Below are 21,645 nucleotides of genomic sequence, written 5' to 3'. Positions count from 1 at the left end.
TACAGGCTATCGTCTCGTTGGGGCCCTCGGCAGGCTAACTGGAGGCATCACGGCACATTCGCATTCATAAACAACCAACGGGCAGGGGGAAAAGACAGCATCTGGTCTAAAACGGAGAGAAACAAACCTCGTGTTCTGATCACCACCCTCTTGGGCAGAGGACTCTCTAGTGGCAGAGGACTCCTCCTCCTCCTCCTCCTCCTCCTCACAATTAGCCTTCACTTCCATCTTCTCGGCCTCCCGGGGGCTAACCCCTGGGGGACCTGTGTCCGACTCCGCGGTTTCCTCACTACAGGCTTCCGGAGTCTGGGCTCCTCTGCTACTCTCACCTCCACCTCCACTCCTGCTCTCTACCGCTAAAGAGTCCGAGTCCGGTCTGGCTTCCTCAACTGTCTGCTCGCTTGGCTCCCCTCTCGCTACCACTAAGAGCTTCTCTTCTTCCTCCTTGCTCTTGGCCGCGGCCTGGCCTGACTGGCTGTCCGTATCTACAAGGTCTTCGTCCGACTGCGTGGAGGCGGCGGCCGGCAAGTCTTCCTCTTCCTCGTCTTCCTTTTTGCCCGGCCATGAATTATTCGCTTCCTGCGCCTGCTCCGCTTCGGAAGTGTCTTCTTTAAGGGGCTCAGATTTACAAGTGTCACCCAAAATGTCGAGCATTTTCTCATTTTCTATGGATTTAACAGGAATAGAATGGCACAAGGTTTAATCACCAGGGAAACATAGCAAAGACAAATGCGGATCGGGCATGGCTGCCAGACTAACACCGAGAGGAGGGCTAAGGCTACACAGAGATTGGAAAACCCTTTGGCAAACCACATTCACATGCCTAAAACCAACTGCAGTCTAACAGGGCTATGAGAGCAGTGCCTGAAAGAGAGAAGGAAGAAAAACCTTTATGCGCAGTGCTTCCCAGCGCGTTCCTTGGCGGTCTTCACACAATTGCGCTGCCTTTCCATTCTTCCAGAAACTAGCTTCAAAGTCCAGGGTGCTCATGCAGGCTTGGCCAATGTTTCTGGCTGTTCGGCTTCCAGATTTCACCGGTATTCTTTTAAGGAGACTACTCCACGTGTGAACCCCAGAAGAACTTCAGATGTGATGGGGGTACATTTGTAGTCCAGAAAGCAAAGCAGAAGGCGTTTCCATGGCCAACCCGTCTTGAGTCTTCGCATAGCCTCGTTAAGGGTCCGGGCCCTGCTTTTACACTCAACTGTACCGTCTCTAGCCAAAGTGACAGTCCCAAAGCCCTAAGCGATATCACAGGATCTGCTCTGCACGTAGAACTGCTCCTTATACAGGCTCAGTCTGCTCCCCAGTTGAGGGATTTAAAGCAAATTGCGCTCAGAGGTCTGATGCTGTGCAATGAGAATAGAAGGTGCTCCCGCAGATCTGGTGATATGACCAGATTTCCAATCTCTGTGGCTTTTTCTTTGGATGTGTTCTGGACCGTGCACCAGTTAGAATAACGAACTAGAGCTACTATGGGACAAAACCAGAGAGAATAACTAAAGGGACTGGTGTGTGAGACCTAAAGTGGAAAACTCAGAGGAGGGGCAGCGTGTTTTTGAAGTACAGTACCTGGTTCCAAAGGAAACTCTTCAAGCTCCTGGAAAGAAAGAAAGGAAGAAAGGAAGAAAGGAAGAAAGGAAGGAAGAAAGGAAGAAAGGAAGAAAGGAAGAAAGGAAGGAAGGAAGGAAGGAAGGAAGGAAGGAAGGAAGGAAGGAAGGAAGAAAGAAAGAAAGAAAGAAAGAAAGAAAGAAAGAAAGAAAGAAAGAAAGAAAGAGTTAGACACCCCAAAAACGCTAAACTCATCTGACAGGTGCGCAAGCATCCTTTGCCAATATTTCTGTAACTCGCCCTCCTTGCCCACTGTTTTTACTCCCAGCCTTCATTCTAGGGCAGTGATGGCATGGAGGTAGAAGCTACACCTCCAGCTCTCAGCATGAGTGCATCGCTTGCCCCGGCTCACCATCTCCCTTCCATGCTCCAACAACGTCAGAGAATAAAATGTACAGATCATCACAAAGTGGGGCAAGCCAGAAGGAAGTCTCCTAGTTGACCAACCCAGCAAAGCGAAGGGGCAACATCTAAGCCAGGGTTTCTCAACCAGGGTTGCGTGGCACCCTCAGGCTCCACGAGAGGTCACGAGGGGTTCCCTGGGAGATCACGATTCATTTAAAAAATTATTTCAAATTCAGGCAACTTCACATTAAAGAGGTAAGTTTCGTTCTTTATTTTTGGTTTAAGGGCACTGTTAGTGCATCTATACAGGCCTGTCCATGACACAAAGAGAATCATTTTGTAGCTTCTGGCCTGTATCTGAGCCTGAATGGGCAGGGGTTCCCCAAGGCCTGGAAAATATTTCAAGGGTTCCTCCAGGGTCAAAAGGTGGAGAAAGGCTGATCCAATTTGCCTTTAAAGAGAAAGATGGGCAGCAGCTATGCCTAACTCAGATTTAAAATTTCATTACTGCTTATAATGAAACCGAAACATTTTCAACACATCAATTACATTTTGCTGTTCACCTCTTGATTTCAAAGTTATAGTCTAAATCACTTGCGTATCAATTGTCTGGGGCACTTGGAAATGCTTCTATTAAGGAGGCTACAAAGGTGTTACAGATTTCTGAATACAGACATGCAAAAACAATTCAAACAGATACTCAAGATACCTTATGCGCAATTCACATTTATTCAGGAAATCTCAACCTTTCCTCAGCACCCAACTGCAACCGAACTCCCTTTCTGATGCAGAAGTTTATTTTATTTTATTGTTCAAATTTATATAGCCGCCCTTCTCACAAACAAGCGACTCTGGGCGGCGTACAAAGAGCTAACAACAATCAATAAATACATTAAAAATATTTAAAAACCAACTTAAAATCTAAACTTTTCCTTGGGGGAAAAAGCCCTAATGCATAACGTTGTTATAAACTCCCAAGTATTTCTACAGCCACGTTCATGCCAGGAATGGAAGGCAAAGCATCTATCAGATCAGAAATCCGATGAAGGCTTGCACAAGCCACTGTGTGAATATAACCTGGCTTAGAGAAATGCTTTGCTTGTAACCAAACAAGGGCAGTTTTACTACTGTATAGGATTTTTTTCTGCAGGGAGAACAAAAGGGAGAAAAACTATGTCAACCACCTTTGCTTATATTACTCATTTCACAATTAAGTTTAAATACCTTCATGTTTGCAAAATCGGCAGATGATAGATCTATGGCGCCACCGGCCTCTTCATTCTCTACCTAAAAGAGATGCAGAAGACCGTCACAATTCGTGAAAAGCTACCATTCTTTCACTGAAACTCAGGACAGGAAATCAGTTGCTCTTATCCCCAAAACATAGCTGGTGGCCAACACAAATCTACTCGCCTTCTCAAATAATAAATGGAGCTGGAGAAATAAAAAGTGATGGACAAAACGAGAGCCGTCTTTTGATGGTGATGCTTCAGTGGTTGATGTGGTTGTTTTTTGCTTTTGAATTCCTAATTCTTTCTACACCAGTTTTCCAGTTGTCCAGGAATCGCAACTCCCAAAGATCCTAGGCCACGCCAACCAAGATTACTGGAAGTTACAGACCCTCCATTCCTAGCAAACTTGAGGCTGAGGAGCCTGCTCTCTATCGTTTTTTTTAAAGCGAAGGTTGGATTCCACTCTATATAGGCCAAAAGCACCAATGGTTTACAATGCCACACCCCACACACCCATGTGCTGACGCCATCCAAAAGCACGCCAAACTCAAAGACTGAAGTCTGCCTGAGCCTTCAGCACATCAAAACCAAGCATGGGGAATCTGCTGTACCGGGTTCAACCTGACATGGGAAACGAAAGGCCAAACAAAATCCCAGCAGTACACGTCCATCTTCCAGTCTAAATACTAGAGATGCGCTGCATTTTGGATCCAAAGCCAAAACGGCACGGGCACGCAAGCTTCTAGTTGATGCCTCCTTCTACATCTTCTGAGCCCACCCAATAGCCTTACCTCAAACGACCTGCTTACTGATTCACCAACAGGTGCAGCAGGCGCACCCAGCCACACACGCTCCAAAGCACGCTCTTGGCTCCAGATCTGAAGCGCAGCACAGCCCTACTTAATGCACATTATTGAGAAAGAAGCTTAGGCAAATTCAGCTGCCGCTTGCCTTCTACTAGCTCTTGGGGCAGGAAGGCGGGAAGAGAAGCTGGAAAAGAAGGGCGCTATGAGCCGATTGCAGCCCTCCGCGTCACTCATTTCTGTGGAAAAGAGATTTATTCACTTGCAACAGGCACTCGCTGAGGTGGCTGCTACCACCCTGCTGGCAGGAGTATTTCCGTAGCGCACAAGCCTAGAGCGTTTGACGGCCCAACCATCCTTTCTAGTCTTCCCCATAAAGTGGGCCCTTATTATATTAAATTCGCACGGGGGTGAGATTGCAAGTGGGGGAGCGGGGGGAAGAAAGGAGCGTCTGGCCGTTACCTTCCAGCCCAGCTTCTCTTAATAGACGTTCATTCTGGAGCACTTTCAAGCTTTCCGAGGGAGCCCCAAGATGGAACAACAGAGGACAGCCAGGGAAGCGCTGAGGCTTCGGAATCCCTCCCGTGACCATCTGGCCCAGATTGTGGCTGTGGCTTTTATAAAACGGTGAAGGCAGAGCCTGAAAGCGTGGAATGTCCCTGTTTCAACTGAGAGAGGGCTCAGTCTTCATGAGACATCCTGCTGTGCCTCTATCACAGGATCAAAGAACTCTGGTAAAGGGTTCTCATAAATTATCCAGAATACACAACGGTCATGGAGAATCAGTCCTCAAAAGCTTCCAAGCAATTCCAGAGTTCTCCAGAAGCCAGTTTGAAATCCATGGCTCCAGAGGTCAGCCCAGGTGGGTATTTCCTCAAAATAAAAGCACTGAAACCATGATTTGCTTAATCCTTGTTTGCCGAATAAACTACCACTCGCTAGGTTCACACAAGCCAAAACTAAATAATCCATATCATGGCTCAGCATGGGAGATGAGCTCAGCCAGAAAAATGGGTTTTGTGATGCTTTCAATTTGCAGAGATGGAGGCTTGCCATTTAAAATCTGTGTCTGCCACCTGTCTGCATTCAACTGTTCGGGCCAGCTCTTGATCCTTCCCTGCCCCACAATTTCAATCCGGTCAAAATGCTTTGCAAATTGGAACTGTGTCGCAGAACTGAACAGCTCTGTCCTCTCAGTTAGAACTAACATGCTTTGGAGTCAGTTCACAAACCATTTCCAAACCAGCTTGTTTCGAGCTGAGCTCTCACTCGCGTGCTTTTGCCTAAGGGGATTACAGAAGCTGCAGAGTACAAAGTAACTGAAACATTTATTAGCTTTTGAAAGCAAAAGCTAACTCATGAGTCATAGCACAAGTGCCTTAAGCCTCCACATCCACTTTCTTCTGCACACATGAAAATGAGTGAATGGAAATACACGCGGGGGAAAAAAAACACAAAGCGTTTAATGACCGAGAACAACGCTTTCTGGAGGTTTTCAACTCTAAATGAGGCATGCGCTGAAAACAGAGAAGTTGCAGTCAAAGGTGCCATGGCGATGGATGCGCACACACAAGGAAGGGGGGGGGGGGTCCAAAGGGAGTTTATTTTTAGGTCCCTGAGTCATTTCTGCCCTTTTAATTGGAGGGGCGGGGAGATGAAAAACCAAAACGGTTATAGGGGTGGTGACTTTATCTGCTCCCGAAGAAGTGGAAGAGATGCATACCCTGGCTACCGGGATTTCTCTCGATCCTTCTGGGATGTCTGGCAAGAGCACAGCTGCCTCCATGTTACCTACAGCACCTCCTGCCCGCTGCTCTGGAAGTTCTCCTCTCCTCTCTGAATCAGCACACTCCTTACTGTCAAGGAGGGAGTCAAGTCTACTATCAGCACTGCTATCCTCTCGGCAGTCTACACCACTGCTGTTATCTATCGCAGCTTCATCTAACACACTAATATCCATCATGTCAATATCTTGCAAGTTATCCAAACTTGCTTCAATATCCTCCTGCAAAAAGAAAAAAAGCCACATATAATAGTTGCTGGGATTCTGACACAGAAGTCTCACGCGGTGACGGGCAGCCTGCGCTCGCCGTACCTGTCCGTCTCCGGATTCATCTTCAAGTCCGTTGTCCTCCGCTCCCTCTTCTTCGGGCCTGCGCCCTAAAAAGAAGAGAGTCCTTGAGCAAACACACGTACGTGTACTGTACGTATATAGAAACGCAGCTTAAGGCAAGCTTCTACTTGTAAACTGAGAGCGTACCCTTTTGTTCCAAGGGGTGGAATAAAAAATGCTGCAAAATCAGTGCATACACATATGTGCAGATGCAGGTCAAAGAGGCCACTGACCTGTGGAATGATCTTCCCCCGATATATGGCTGACTGACCCCGACGACTTTTAGAAAGGCTCTAAAAACCTGGTTCTTTCCCCAGGCACTGGGGCCAGATTGACTGAGTTCCTGCCTGGAGGGGCATAATACAAATTTGGGTTCCGAATGCCCATTTATTTTTGTCGTTAACTGTATTGTTTTCTTCCTGTTGATTAATTTGAGTTGGGCAGCCCTATACATTTCTTAAATGCACGAACAGCAAGGGGCTGCCAGAGCAAGCAAACAGCTTTAATTATGCAGGAAAAAACATGGATTGGTCTGCCTTATTCTTTCACACCCTAGCTGGCTAGCAGACACTACCTGCAGGCCAAAAACCTGCGTGGACCTGTTTACAAAGCCAATGAAAGCCACTGGATTAGAACACCTTCTACTGAATGGGTTCACTGAAACGCTTGGCCACAAGATGGTGTGGTTCTGAACCCTTTTTGTCACTGCAGCAGATCCCAGTGAGAACCAGGCCTCGGACTGTCATCCTGCATATAACCCCTAACCCTGCATATTCTCCAGACTGGATGGGAAAACCAAGCTCAGGGAATGCCCAGAAGCCAACAATTTACTTTTTGTTTGGAGGCAACAGACTAAGCCACGTGCTCCCTCAGCTGATATGCCCAGGCACAGCAGGCACAAAAGAAAGTTTTCAGTCCTTCTGTTACTTCCCTGAGCACAGCAAATGCTAAGATGCCATTTAACTACCCAGGTCTTGAACAAACGTGTCAGCGTTTGCAGTGAAACCTCAGCCGACTTCTGCCGACAAATGTAACCCTTTACAACCCCATTACCTATTCCCTTGTATACCTTTACTGCTTCTTTTGGGCACTTTCTTGGGGATTATTTCTGATACCACTGGAATCTCATCAGGATGTCCTCCTTCTTCCTCAATAGCCTGTTAAAAAGACACCAAGTCAGCACTGTAAGCAGAGCAGCATTGAATTTGGCAGGAAAAAACCACCGAGGAAGAGGTGGCGTAATTAGTGTTCAACCCATGACAGCCATTTACCCATAATGAGCATGCCAAAAAACACAGACCCCTGTGGCACGCCACATTCACATTCGATACCGATTACTGAGATGTCGCCCGAGCTACATTTTGGACCTTTATTAAGACAAGGAAGCAACTAGGATTTGAGTGTGACTGTGATGGCCCATCTGAAAGTCCCCAATTTTTTTTTCTGTCTTGAACTTACCAAATGATTTCAGGCAAGCTGCTCTATCTTAAAAATCACTCTTCCCATTCCCTCTGCAATTAGGAGCCGCCTTAAAATGATCGATGCAAGTATTAAAGCTGTACAACACCCAAAGCATTTTCAGCCCTTGAAATGCTAGGCATGTAATTCCCTCTCTGCATCTATCAGATCATATTTCACGTGGAAAATCTGGCTCCTCGGCTTCTTCCTTTCTGTGCTAACAAGGAGTATAATTCTCTTATGGAGACTGGTGGTCCTGTACAGAGAGCCATGTAAGTTCATTTTCACTGCTAATTAAAACTGAACCAAAAAACTGGCAGGAAATTGTGAGTAAAAATCTCCACTGGCCATCAATCGTACTGGATGAAGGTCAGTTTATTCTGACTTTCCGCTTCGGCATCTCTCCAGCCGAAATGAAAACTTCACACCAAACATAAGCCCTGGTGTACCCCTGTCTTACACGCAGATGCAGACATTTTTAAAAATTGCTTTTTTTTTAACACAGAATAAAGCCAAAAGCAGGAATTCTTGTCTCATTTTATTTTGACAAGAAGAAGGCAGTTGCACTAATCTGTGGCCTATATAAATTCATGGAGAATAATTTGACTGCAAGCCTTCATGGCTTTTCCTGCCTCCGTAATCACAGGCAGCCTCTGAATACCAACTGGCTGAGGAACGTGCGCAGCTGTTGTTGACTAGCAGAACAGAATGCTGGACGAGATGGACTTCGGGCCGAATCCAACGTGGCTCAGACTGTTTGTATTTACTTGCTTCCTAGAGCCAGTTCCCACTTCTGTCCTAGAAAGGCAAACAAGCCTGTATCTATAGCACCAAAGAACTGCGGGACACCTTAAGCATAAAAAGGCAAGACCGATAAGACGGAGTGGGTGTGGGGCTCCTCCGTATCTGGGAATTTAGCATCATTAGTCCTCGATGGGGTGGCACTGCCCCAGACAGTGCGCAATCAGGGGGTCCTCCTGGACTCACAACTCCTGCCTGAGGAGAAGGTGGCAGTCATGGCCAGGAGGGCCTTTGCGCAACTTTCCGTTGTGCCGCAGTTGCACCCTTTCCTGGATCAGGAGTCCCTCTGAACAGTCACTCACGCCCTGGTTATCACCCTTATAGACTACTGCAATGCGCTCCACATGGGGCTACCCTTGAAGAGTATCCGGAAGCTACAGCTGGTTCAGAATGCGGCGGCACAGGCCGTTAAGGGTGCCTCGAGGTCTGCGCATGTAAGATGTCTGCTGCAGGAGCTGCACTGGGTGCCGGTGCGCTTCCGGGTCCAATTCAAGGTGCTGGTTATGACTTTTAAAGCCCTTCACGGCATGGGCCCAGCTTACTTCAGGAACCGCCTTGTCCCAATTACATCCACCCGACCCACCCAGTCCGACAGGAAGGGCATGCTACAGACCCTGTTGGCTAAAAAAGTTCGACTGCTGGGGTCAAGGAGGAGAGCCTTTTCTGCTGTTGCCCCCGCCCTGTGGAACCTCTTGCCCCCGGAGGTGGGGCTGGCCCCCACTCTTCCGGCCTTCAAGAAGAGCGCCAAGGCCTGGCTCTGCCAACTACCTTGGGGACCCAAGAGGGATGGGGGTGGTTGGTGGCTTAAGACGCTCTCTCCACTTTTTAGCTTTTCTCCTTTACCTTCTGGTATTTCTTGTATTTTTAAAATGTTTTTTAGAATTCTCCATTGGCAAGCTGCCTGGAGTTGCTTTTATAGTGAGATGGGTGGTATGTAAATTAAATGAATGAATGAATGAATGAGAGAGAGAGAGAGAGAGAGAGAGAAATCAATCAATCAATCAATCAATCAATCAAGTTCTGGGACATTGTTTTGAAGGGACTGAAGATCAAGATTGTTAGAAGTAAGAGGAAGGAATATAAAGTTGGTTTATTTGATCAAGGTGGAAGTAGATAGGTTGTTATCTCCGGTAACCCTTAATGGACTTTTGCTGACACCACGACTGAAATGACGAGGTTTCGTGCATTTGTTTATAGGTAAGAGATGGGATACGGGAAGAAGAGGATCATTTGTTTTATTTTAAGAGAAGGTGATAAGTTACTAAAATACTTGTGATGAAGGGGGAAGTCACTTCTTTATATATATTTTTTCTTTCCTATATGCTTATTGTTTCTTCTTTTCTATTTGTCTTTCTCTTTTTTTCTTTTCTGCACCTTCTATTTTATCTTTTTATTCTTTTATTTTATTTTAGTTTGCATTAGTTTTTATTGTTGTAAACTGTAATCTTTAATAAAATTACTATAAAATAAAAGATAGCCAACCAGATGCCTCCAGGGAAGCAGGAGAGGGAGACACTCCCCTATTTCACCCGTGCTCCTCTGCAACAGGTATACAGAGGCATGCTGAGTCCAGAGGTAACACTGAACTTTGAAGACAACTATACTGGTATACTGTCCTGTCACCCATAAATGTATCCCATCTCCTTTTAAAGCCATGTAAGTTAGTGGCCATCACCATATCTTACAGTAATAAATTCCAAAGGTCAATAATACAAATGAGTCCATTGTCTGTGTTAAATCTCCTTCCCATCAGTTTCATCTCATGACCCCAATCCTAGCACTTTTAGAAAAACTCCCTGTCCACTTTTCCCGATCCTTTACACACCTCAGTCATGTCCCTTCTTTTATCCAAGTTAAAGAGTATATTCTAGCCTTTTTTTGTAGGGGGAATGTTTGAGCCCCCCCCAATCATTTTGGTTGCCTTCATCATGATTGTTCCAGTTCTGTTATATACTTTTTCTAGCACAGCAACCAGAACTGTACAGTATGCAACATGCAGGCGCTCCACACATTTTTATTATAGAATTATGTATAGCGTTCGAAAACAACTGGAGACCTGGCATTGCCAGCTCGCTTAGGGCGGGAGGGGAGGTAGTCACTCCAGGGCATGGCTGGCGCCCTAAGATGGCCTTAGCTATACATGAGCGGCATTAATACTGTCATCGCCATCTGGATTTCATTTTATCTTTTTCACTCTGTATTTATATGTATATCTGATATGTATTACATATTACTACATTTTAATGTTTCATTTTTATTGTAAACCACCCAGAGTCCCCCCTTAGAGGGAGATGGGCGGTGGCAAAATTTGACAAACAAACAAACAAATAAATAACGGTGGTGACATTTTTATATCCATTTCCTAATGACTGTATTCTCTGCTATAATCCTTTTCCTAGTGAAAGACATCTTAGACCTCTTCAATATGCATGTGAAATTGGGCGAGGGGGGGGAATGTTTCATCCATGTGAGCTCTTTGCAGCCACTTTCAGTTTGGACAACCCTGAATAGTTTAATGTCATCCACAAATTAGGCCTGCTCACCTTTTATTCCAAGCCAAGATTGCTTATGAACAAGTTACAAAGCACTGGCCCCAACAAAGATCTTCGGAGTACTCCATTTTTACTTCCTTCCATTCAGAAAACTGCCATTTATTCTTCCTCTTTGCCTTCTGCTTTTTAACCAGTCAGCAATCCATAAAAAAGAGCCAGTTTGGTGCAGCGTTGAAGGCACCAGGCTAGAACCCAGAGACCGTGGATTCTAGTTCTGCTTTAACACAAAACCAGCCGGGTGACCTTGGGCCAGTCTCAGCCCTAGGAAGGAGGCACGGGCAAATCACTTCTGAAATCTCGCCAAGCAAACTGCAGGGACGTGTCCAGGCAGTTGCCAGGAATCAACACTGACTCAAAGGTATAAAAATAATAACAATAATAATCCATTAAATAGCCCACAGAACTCGATTTACCCAAGAACCTTTGACAAGAAACTTGATCTGACTTTTTGAAAAGCCAACTATGCAAAGCCAACACTTTCATTCACATGCGCCTCAAAAAATTCCACAAGGTGGCACAGGATTTCTCTTCAACAAGTACTGTTCCTCTATGTGACTAGTCCCCCCCCCAATTACCGTTTCAACCATTTTTTCAGAGCTGTAATTTCCCAGATCTTCCCTGAAATCTTTTAAAGACTAAGGCATTTACTATGCCATTTTTCTTCTGCTATTCTTATCTACAAGATCTATATTCAGACATGGAACGGGAGGAATGAAAGAATCCTTAATGCAAACTTTATTGAATTAAAAGACTTAAAAGGACTTGCTTTGACTTAGGGGGAATGATGGTTTCCTGACCTACAATTCTTTTAAGACCATTCCTTAAATAGCAAGGACCAATTCCATTTTTGTTGTTCTGTACATCACTATAAGAATCTGTCAGGATACAAATCTTTAAATAAAGAGGGAGGAAAGGAGAAAAAGTAACCCTCCAGGCGACATTTTCTAATGTTAGACTGCTTATCACACAATAACAGCTGCTACTAGGTCTCAGCTACTACATACTAGACAAGCTAATATGCCACTGTTCAAGTGTCACAATTTTATTTTTTTGCTGTGATTGCAGCAACTGAAAAGAGGTGGCAGGAAAGAATCGTAACACAATATACCCAAAGCAAGAAGGAGGAATTGTTATAATTCAGTCAGAAGCTCTGGGCTTTCCTGGCGGCCTCCCATCCAAGCACTAAGAAGGTCAATCCTACTTAGCTTTTGGTGGGGGAGATCAGCTAAGGTCTGCCCCTTGCTGTAGCTAAAGTGGGGGTATTCACACAATATGCTGTAGCAAAACGAGGGAAATCATAACCTTACCTGATCTCCCCCCACTAAAAGCTAAGTAGGATCGACCTTCTTAGTGCTTGGGTGGGAGACCACCAGGAAAGCCCAGAGCTGTAGACTAGATTGGAAAACGGGGGGGGGGGGAAACCACACAGGAAGAAGGCAATATCAAACCTCTCCTGTACTGTAGTCTTGTATAGAAAATTGCATGGACCGTCCAGCTGGATTTGAATCTTTACCCCTCCTGAAGCCATAATGGATAGACTGCGAGAGTTACGTGGCTGGCTGAGTTCCCACTGAACAAATTTCGAAGCACGGCGTGTGAACGCCGCCAAAGCTTAAAATGGATCCCAAAACCAGGCCCAGCGTTGACGAGGCTTCAAGCAGCAGCCACGAACTTCGCAGGGGCCCCTAAATGCCCGGCTCCGAGCGCGCCTCTTCGGTTTTCAGAGTCTACGTTCCGCTAAAGCCGGCGCGGAAAGGCGGGCCGCGGCGCATGCGCAGAGGGTATTTAACCCCTTCAGCCCCGCCAGCCCTCCGGGAAGGCTCTGCGCTCTTCTTACCTTCCGCAGCCTCTCGAGGAGGACGCTCTTGTTGCCGCCGCTGTCCAGGTTGCGGTGCTTCAGCTCGGCCCGCAGGTCGATCACCCGCAGGTCGCTCAGCCGCCGCCGCGTCATCCCGCCGAGGTCTTCCGAGTCGCCGAGGGAAACCGTCGCTTCCGCGGCGAGCCCGGCCTGGTTCTCCGCCGCCATCAGGGAGGGCTGTGGAGGAAAAAAGGGCCTCCTGGGTGAAACTTTGGCTCGCGAAAATGACAGTTGTTTAAAAAAAAAAAGATTTTAAAACAAGTTTCTGAAAAGGTAACGCCTGTGCGGGGCGCGCGATCGCTCCCGGTGCGCATAAAATGGCGGGCGACCTCTGCGCATGCGCAGAATTGGCCCAGAGAAGGATCACTGCGCATGTGCGCCCTGCTTACACGGCCTCCTGGGAAGAGATTGCGGGGCGCGTGCGCAACGTGGGGAAGGGCGGAGGAAAGAGAGCGGTGTGTGGGGCGCGTGCGCTCTAAGCATATCTTGGCCCACCTTGGATGCGACTAAATATAGGAAGTCAAGAATGCACAGCTTGACTTGGAGATGGCGAGCACTAAAAATAGATTTTTAAAAATGTGCCAGCCACTGAATTTCAGAAATAAAAAGGACAGAATCTATGTAAGCTTACCGATGTTACGAGATGGATGGATTGATGATGGCTGGTATTTCTCAAACTTTCTGTGATCCAAAATAAACATTCAGAAAATACAGTATTGCATTTGTGCGAGCCCCCCCCCCCAGTTTTAACCCTTTTTTAAAACTAGTTTGTACCCCCCCATCCCAAATTAGGAACTCGTGCACAGCTGGAATTGCTTCATGTCTTTTGTGCAGGAATCACTCAAGACCTGTTCAAGTTTTTTGGATCTAGGTTGCTGTTCGGCTTGTCACCTACAGATTTCAAGGACCCGGTGTTCAGCCTCTGATCCAGACGTGGCAGCTTGCAGAGACTGAAGGGGCGAGCAGGGAAGGCTGTGGCAGACCCCTGGTGAACTTCTGGGGGGGCACCCTTTGAGAACCAGCATCACTGCCCTGGGAAGCATGACAAGAAAAAAAAAATCCATGGAGATTTCCATTTAGAAACTCTCGTCAAAAGTGTAGAAATGTAGTCCTCGTTTAGCAACTACCTCAGATAGCAACTATTCATAACTGAGGGTAAACGATAGTAAAAAAAAAAAAATCATTTTCTGACCATGTGTGCACTTAATGACCAAATTTCTGCGCCTGACAACATATGCCAAAACCATAAATCCTAAATTCTTTTCTTTCTGTTTTACACAAAACATACATAAGGGGTTTCCACTCAGCAATCAAAAAATGATAGAGCCAGTCTGGTCTAGCGGTTATGATGCTGGGCTAGAAACCAGGAGGCTGTGAGTTCTAGTCCTGCCTTAGGCATGAAAGCCGGCTGGGTGACCTTGGGCCAGTCCCTCCCTCTCAGCCCAACTCACCTCACAGGGTTATTGTGGGGAAAACAGGAGGAGGAAGGAGTATGAGGTATTCCCCCCCCCTTGAGTTACTTGTAAAAATAATAAAGGCAGGATAAAAAAAATAAAAATTAAAAAGCCAATTTGGCCATCTCAGCAAGTTCCATCATCTTCACCAGCCATTGTGGGTAGTGCCGAATCTTTCCATCTTTGTGCACACAATAATCTCGCTGCAGTTCTCATGTAGAAAAACTAAGTTCCATGACTTTTTTCCAACTGTTTGTCCATCAATCCCAAAGGAAAAACCTCTGGTCTCAATTGTATATTAATCGTTAAAACCCTCTGAATCACTTTATGTATTTGAATCCAGAATTTTCTAGCTTTTTCACACATCCATGAAACATGATAAAATGTCCTTATTATTCACATTTCCAACATAAATTTGAAGTGCCTTTATACATTCCAGACAATTTCTCTGGTGACATGTACCAACGGTACATCGGTTTATAAATTCTCTAAGATTATAACAGGGTAAATTTCAGTCGTGTGGAGTCCTTGGTGCTCTCTGAGCTTGGTTGTTTGATTGCAGACGTTTCATTACCCAGCTAGGCAATATCATCAGTGCAAATTCTTCTGTTTCAAATTTCAATAAAAGTGTATACATTTTAGCAATTACATGTTCATCATTTGTACACAATTCTATTTCAAACTCAGACTTACAATGTTCAAAACCATACTCTTTTGTCTGCTTTAAAAATTTCTAATAACTATAAATAAGAGAACCATTGACAACTATATCCCTCTGCCACCAGCTCTTCTCTTGATTTTCTTTTACGTTCCCCTTGACAAAATTCTAGTATCTCACAATAAGTTAGCCATTTGTGTTTGCTTATTATTTCTTGTCTATGAAATGCTTCTTGAATTCTATAGGTGTTTTCAGGCACAAGCTGGATTTGTATCCCATATTCTCAATATGGCACATCTAACATTATGGTTTTTAAAATGCACATTAACGTTATCATACCACAAATAGCCATGCCACCCAAATCTCAAGTTGCATCCTTCTAACTTCAAAAGCCTTCTGTTTCTCAGCAGCACCCACTCTTTCATCCAAACCAAACAGCAAGCTGCAAAATACAATTTCAAATCAGGTAGACCACATCCTCCTCTTTCCTTTGCATCTTGTAACACCTTATATTTAATTTGTGTTTTTCCCCTGCCACACAAATTTAGATATATCCTTCTGCCACTGTTTCAATGGTGCATCAGTTGTCAAAACAGGTATTGTCTGAAACAAAAACATCATTCTAGGCAAGACATTCATTTTTATCGCAGAAATTCTCCCCAGCGATGACAGTTGTAGTTCCTCCCATCTTAACATGTCCTGTTTAACTTCATTCCATGTCTTAACATAGTTATTTTGAAACAGCCTACAGTTCATATTTGTCATACCAAAATATTTTACCTTCTTCTTAACCTTAAAACCTTTATTTATCACTTGTTTGATCTTGTTTTCATATTGTTACATCTTCGTCTTCTGTTTATTAGTCTTGAAACCTGCTAATGCACCACATTCTTTTAGTTTTCCCATTAATGTTTCAATTCCCTTTAAAGGATCTTCCAGAACCAACACCAGGTCATCTGCAAAAACCCTTAACTTATATGTTTCTTTTTAAATCTTTGCTCCCACAATCCTCTCATCTTGTCCTATATTTTTATTCACTATTTCAAGAAACAAAAGAAGAGACAGGGGGCATCCCTGCCTTGTTCCTTTTTGAATCTCACATGGTTGTTAGATCTCTATTAACAATTATTTGTGCTTTCTGTGAAGCGTAAATCGATCTTACCCATTTTATAAAATTCTCTCCAAAATCCGTACCTTCGAAAACCTTGAACAGGAAAGCCCAGTTCAAATTGTCAAAGGCCTTCTCTGCATCTAAGAAAACCAGCGCGGCTTGTTTTTCATGATCTTGCTCCAAATATTCCAAAATGTCCCAACACATTTCTAACTTTAACTGTCTTTCAGGTAAAAACCCACATTGATCCCCATGAATAAATTCTAGCAAAATTATTTTCAGTCTATCAGCTAGAATCATTGTGAACAACTTGTACAGCAGTCATTATTCAATAATGATATCAGCTTACAGTTTCCTGTTGTGTCACAAGTCAAATCTTGTGTAGATATTAAATGGGCGAAAAACTGTCATGAGTAAGGATGGCGAGCAGGGGGCTCCCATCCGGGCTGTAAAGCGCATGCGTAGCACTGAGGAATTAAGTAGCCATTCCAAGAGACACAGATCGGGCCCGCCTTAACCTTTGGGGTTTATATGTCTGGGTTTTTCCCACACTTCTTCAGTTTGTTAGGATTTCCTGTTATGTAGCAGTAATAAAACACTAGAGACCTGTTCTTTGTCTCAGCGTGGTTCCTGGCTGTTAGGACAAAAACCTTGGTCATAATATATCTATGCAGCAATGGGAACATATGTGGTCTAAAGGGTTGAAATTTACCCTCTGTTATAATCTTAAGGAAAACTTCTGTAAGATGATGTTCCGTTGTTATATGACCCCCCCCCCAAACTCTCTAAAATGTATAGGAATGTTTTCAATGTTTGCTGGAAATGTAATAAACAAGAAGGGTCGTTTTACCATATGTGGTGGACGTGCGAGGTTGCAAAGAAATTTTGGCCCCAAATACGTATGTTGATGCAGAGTATATTAAAGATACAGGTACCATTGAAGCCAGAATTTTTTTTGTTAGGGATATTGGATTTACAAAAAGAAAAGCACTTTGTCAGAATTATACAATATATGATCACCGCAGCAAGACTTCTTTATGCACAATTCTGGAAAACTCAGACTTTACCAACGATACAAGAATGGTTGTTAAAATTGATAGACATGGCAGAAAACGATAAATTGACTTGTTTGTTGAAAGAAAACCTAAGTAGTTATTATCTCAAAGAGTGGAAACCATTATTGGATTATTTACGAAATGCAGGAGGGGCAAAGCTTACATGGGGATTTGAAGATTAGATTGTAAATATAATAGGATATATTAGACAAAGAATTATTTCTATATATTGTATGAAAAACTAGTACTTAGGAAAGATTCTTATGTTCTTATGACCAGAGATAGATTGGAAGTTATTTACCTTTCATACTTTTTTTGATCTATTACTTTACTACACTTTTTCTTTTCTTTTTCTTAATTTTGTATTTCTATTTCCTTTTCTATTTCTAACTTGTAATTATGTATTTAAAATTTCAAAAAAAAAATTAAAAAAAAAGTCTTGTGTAGATATTAATGCTATATTGGCCTCTTTCCAACTCTCTGGCATTTTTCCTCCCTGTAGGATAGAGTTCATCTTGTTTTGTAAAGGTTGTAATGATTCATCCTCAAAACATTTATAATAAGAACCTGATCATCCACCTGGTCCAGGCGGGAACAGTGATATATAATTTGGTAGGGAAAAAATGATAATAATTATATTTGTAACTGCTGTAAAGAAGATCAGAAGTCGCTCCTTTAGATATTTTTCTGCTTTCTCTTTTTTTCTTCTCTTGACATTCACTGTTTTTTTTCTTTTAACTTTTTGTATCTTCTTTCTTTATGTGTCTGTAGTTTGTAATCCTGTAAAAAAAATTCTCAATAAAAATTAGGTATGAAAAAACACAATGATACCCGAAAACCCGTCTGTTGCAACATGCACCAAATTATTCTGAGGAACGCCATGTTGATTTCCTCTTTTCTTATAGACAAGAAAAGTTTTATGATCCATGCTGTAGCCAAGTTCTGCACACTGTAGCTGCTCTGAAGCTACACAAACAACTGACAACCCTATAGGACTAACATCATCCTATCTATTTCACTTATCTTCTCTTAGGGAGGAATGAAATACTGACTCCCACAGCATGCTGGCTGGGGAATTCTGGAAGTTGAAGCCCACATATCTTAAAGTTGCCAAGGTTGAGAAATACTGGTACATACAGTCCACCTTCCCTTAAGCTGAGATTACATTATATCGTGCCCCCTGGATACAAGTTTTACGTGACTTCCACAAGAAATTTCTCCATTTTTAAAGTGTATACTCTGTACAGATACTCATTTAACAACCACAATAGCGACCAGAAAATTGGTTGTTAAATGGTGTGGTCGTTAAGCGAGTCACCATGCAACCGGACCCAATTTTATGACCATTTTTATGACAGGCAAATCACCACAGCTGTTAAGCAAATCCAGCTTCCCCAACAGATGTTTTTTTTGCCAGAAACTGACAAAAAGGGCCACAAATCATGATCATGTGTCCGCAGGACGCTGCAACTGGTCATAAATGCGAGCTGGCTGCCAAGTGTCTGGATTGCAATCATGTGACCACAGGGGCGGTGTAACAGTTTGCGACAGATGTAAGTGCGAGTACAGATCGTAAAGTGCTTTTTTTTGAGGCTGTTGTAATTTCAGACCAACATGAAATGAACGGTTGTTAAGCGAGGACTACCTGTATGTTTTGTTACACTGACCACCAGGGGGCAGTAAGGGACCAGTTTCATCCTTATTTATTTATTTATTTATTTTATTATTCACATTTCTATTACTGCCCATCTCCCCCCAAAGAGGGGAACTGGGGGGGGGGGGCGTTTCCTTACATTAGGAATCATCAGATGTACCCAGCCAGGAGACCATGAAAGAGAAGCTGGCAGGTCCCACTTGGTTTTTGTGGCTTACACGATTTCTCAAGCTTTCTGCAATTGCAAGTCACCAAATAAAGGTTGGGAAAATGCAGGGACTCCCCCCCCCCCTTAAAAAAAAGTCCTGTCTGGATACGTTTGTCATTTAAGACCTTCTTCTGCAAATAAAACAATGATAAGAGTCAGCCTTAGGCGTGCCTTCCTATGCTTTCCATTTTTGAACTTCAAGTGGTACGCAAAAGATGATACAAAAATGAAGTGTTTGATGAGGGGGCTACAAAGCCAAGCATGCTGTGGCCCTTGGTGGCTTTGGAGAGGCTGAGGGGGACTCCCTCTGCCAGTCACCAGTGGTCTGTGCACCACAAGGAGATTCACCGACTCAGGACAATGCAAGCCCTCTCATGGTCTACAAACCTCACGGCTTGCATTCAAAAGCAAAATGGCGCATGGTGGCGCTCGCTCCATACGATGCGTGTAGAAAAGGGGCGGGGCTTGCCTGGCAGCACAGTGACGTCAGTGAACCTGTTTTTCTCCCCTAGTGGATGCCATTGGTACTGCAGGGGATCACCGATACAGCCACCCAATTTACATTGCGTGTGTCGCTGCATTATTATGTATTTCAAATCTCCTTTTCCAAGGTCACCCAGGACTCCAAAGGCAGGAATGAAATCACGGCTGCAATATAGTCCTGAGTAAAAGCAGGAGGCTGGATCGGATGGCCCTGGAGACTGATAAGAGAAACCAGATCGTTGTCTTTTCCCTAGTATGAATGGAGACAATATAAAAGTCACGGCTGATGTTAAAAGATGCCAGTATCAGTAGAAGGTGGGGAGGCTTGGAGCCTTGCAGGAATGCAGAACTTAGAGGCACTGGGTCTGACCCTTGTAAGATAGTGTGGAGGCTGAATTCATATGTTCATTTTCATGCCTTAGAAATAGATCATATATTCTGTTAGCTTAGAGCAGTGTTTCTCAACTTTGGCATCTTTAAGATGCGTGGGCTTCAACTCCCAGAATTCCCCAGCCAGCAGATGCCAAAGTTGAGAAACACTGGCTTAGAGCTTAGGGGTCAATTCTAATAGTTTATCAAAAGCATTCTGGCTGTAAAGGTCATACTATGATTTACACTATTTTCTTTATCATTCCTATGAAGCACACCAAAAGGTTGTAATCTGTAGCCTTGCTTTGTTCCTGCATTCCTGCATTCCATTCTGCACCGAGTATTCTTCTCACCACACTTATTATTGCATTTTATCTTATATATTGTAAACCTGTTGGATTGGGGGTGTATGTTGTTGTTTATTCGTCCAGTCGCTTCCGACTCTTCGTGACTCCATGGACCAGCCCACGCCAGAGCTTCCTGTCGGTCGTCAACACCCCCAGCTCCCCCAGGGACGAGTCCGTCCCCTCTAGAATGTCATCCGTCCACCTTGCCCTGGGTCGGCCTCTCTTCCTTTTACCTTCCACTCTCCCCAGCATCAGCATCTTCTCCAGGGTGTCCTGTCTTCTCATTATGTGGCCAAAGTATTCCAGTTTTGCCTTTAGTATCATTCCCTCAAGGGAGCAGTCTGGCTTTATTTCTTGGAGTATGGACTGGTTTGATGTCTATCTTTAATCTGGACATCTCACCAATAACCACATCCAATTTGCCCTGGCTCATAGATCTTACATTCCAGGTTCCACTGGTGTGTTGATCCTTAGAACATTGGATTCGCCGTTCACCACCAGCACCGTCGGCCGCTAGCCGTCCTTTCGGCTTTGAGCTAGCTGCGTCATCACATCTGGGGCTAGTTGAACTCATCCTCTGTTCCTCCCCAGTAGCATTTTGACCATCTTCCGACCTGGGGGGGGTCTCATCTTCCAATGGTATACTGACATATCTCTGGTTGTACTGATCCATTGAGTTTTCACGGCAAGAATACTGGGGTGGGTTGCCATTACCTCCCCAGGGATCGCATTTAGTCTGACCTCTCTGTCATGACCTTCCCGTCTTGGGTGGCCCTTCACAGTTGAGCTCATGACGTGATTGAGGCGCTCAAGCTCCAGCACCACGACAAGGTAACGATCCTTTGCTGGAGTGGGGGTGTATAAACTCCACAAATAAATCACCACACAAGGATCTTGACACTCCAAAACACTGCAACATTTTCACCCTAAATCTTCAACAGGATTTGGGGGGGGAGGGGAAGAGGCTCCAAAATCTTGTATGACTTGGTCCTGGTACCTTTTCTGTAATTTTAATTTTTGTAAAAAATTGCCTGCTGAAGACCTGGGCTACCAGGTGGACTAAGGCTGCCTAGGAAAGGAAAGCCAAGTGGCTCATCTTTCACATGCGGGAAAAAGTCAACCCACTGCAAGGAATGTGAAGAGAGGTTCGTCCCTCCAACCCAGTTTTTTCTCAACCCTGGCAACTTTCAGACATCGTGGACTTCAACTCCCAGAATTCCCCGGGCAGCATGAGAAGCGCTGCTCTACCCTGTTTAGCTCTATCGTACGGGGAGGAAGGGCGCGAAAGGAACGACCCGCTCTCGCTCGCGCGTGCGCGATGGGCTCCCCCGGCCTCGCGCGTACGCGTCGCGGCTCCGCCCTCCCCCCCCAGCCCGGCGCGGGTCGGCCTGCCGCGCGTGCGCAGGCTGTTCCTACTCCTCCTCGGTCGTCTCCCCCGCTTTCCTTCCTTCCGCGCAGGCGCAGGGCGAGCGCTCCTCTCCCGAGACCGTGCTCGCCTGTCGGTGTTAGGCCTTCCCGCCATTTTGTCTGAGG

At 44.7% G+C, this 21,645-nt stretch overlaps 1 protein-coding gene across 1 annotated transcript in view; it reads right to left on the bottom strand.

Moving 5' to 3' along the window:
* The window catches only part of LOC134488458 (scaffold attachment factor B1-like), a 42,623-nt gene extending 29,511 nt beyond the window's left edge, over positions 1-13,112 (bottom strand). The window contains exons 1-7 of the mRNA XM_063290906.1: positions 12,753-13,112; positions 7,174-7,261; positions 6,087-6,151; positions 5,715-5,996; positions 3,181-3,243; positions 1,573-1,600; positions 128-665 (exon numbers count right to left, since the gene is read on the bottom strand). Coding sequence (XP_063146976.1) covers positions 128-665; positions 1,573-1,600; positions 3,181-3,243; positions 5,715-5,996; positions 6,087-6,151; positions 7,174-7,261; positions 12,753-12,941 — 1,253 coding nt within the window. The 5' untranslated portion in view covers positions 12,942-13,112. The remainder of the gene's footprint in view (positions 1-127; positions 666-1,572; positions 1,601-3,180; positions 3,244-5,714; positions 5,997-6,086; positions 6,152-7,173; positions 7,262-12,752) is intronic.
* Positions 13,113-21,645: the final 8,533 nt, after the last annotated feature.

Source organism: Candoia aspera, chromosome 1 (assembly GCF_035149785.1).
Source record: "Candoia aspera isolate rCanAsp1 chromosome 1, rCanAsp1.hap2, whole genome shotgun sequence".
Lineage (NCBI taxonomy): Eukaryota > Metazoa > Chordata > Lepidosauria > Squamata > Boidae > Candoia > Candoia aspera.
The sequence above is the reverse complement of the archived record's forward strand: the minus strand, read 5'-3'. Positions and strand labels throughout refer to the sequence as shown.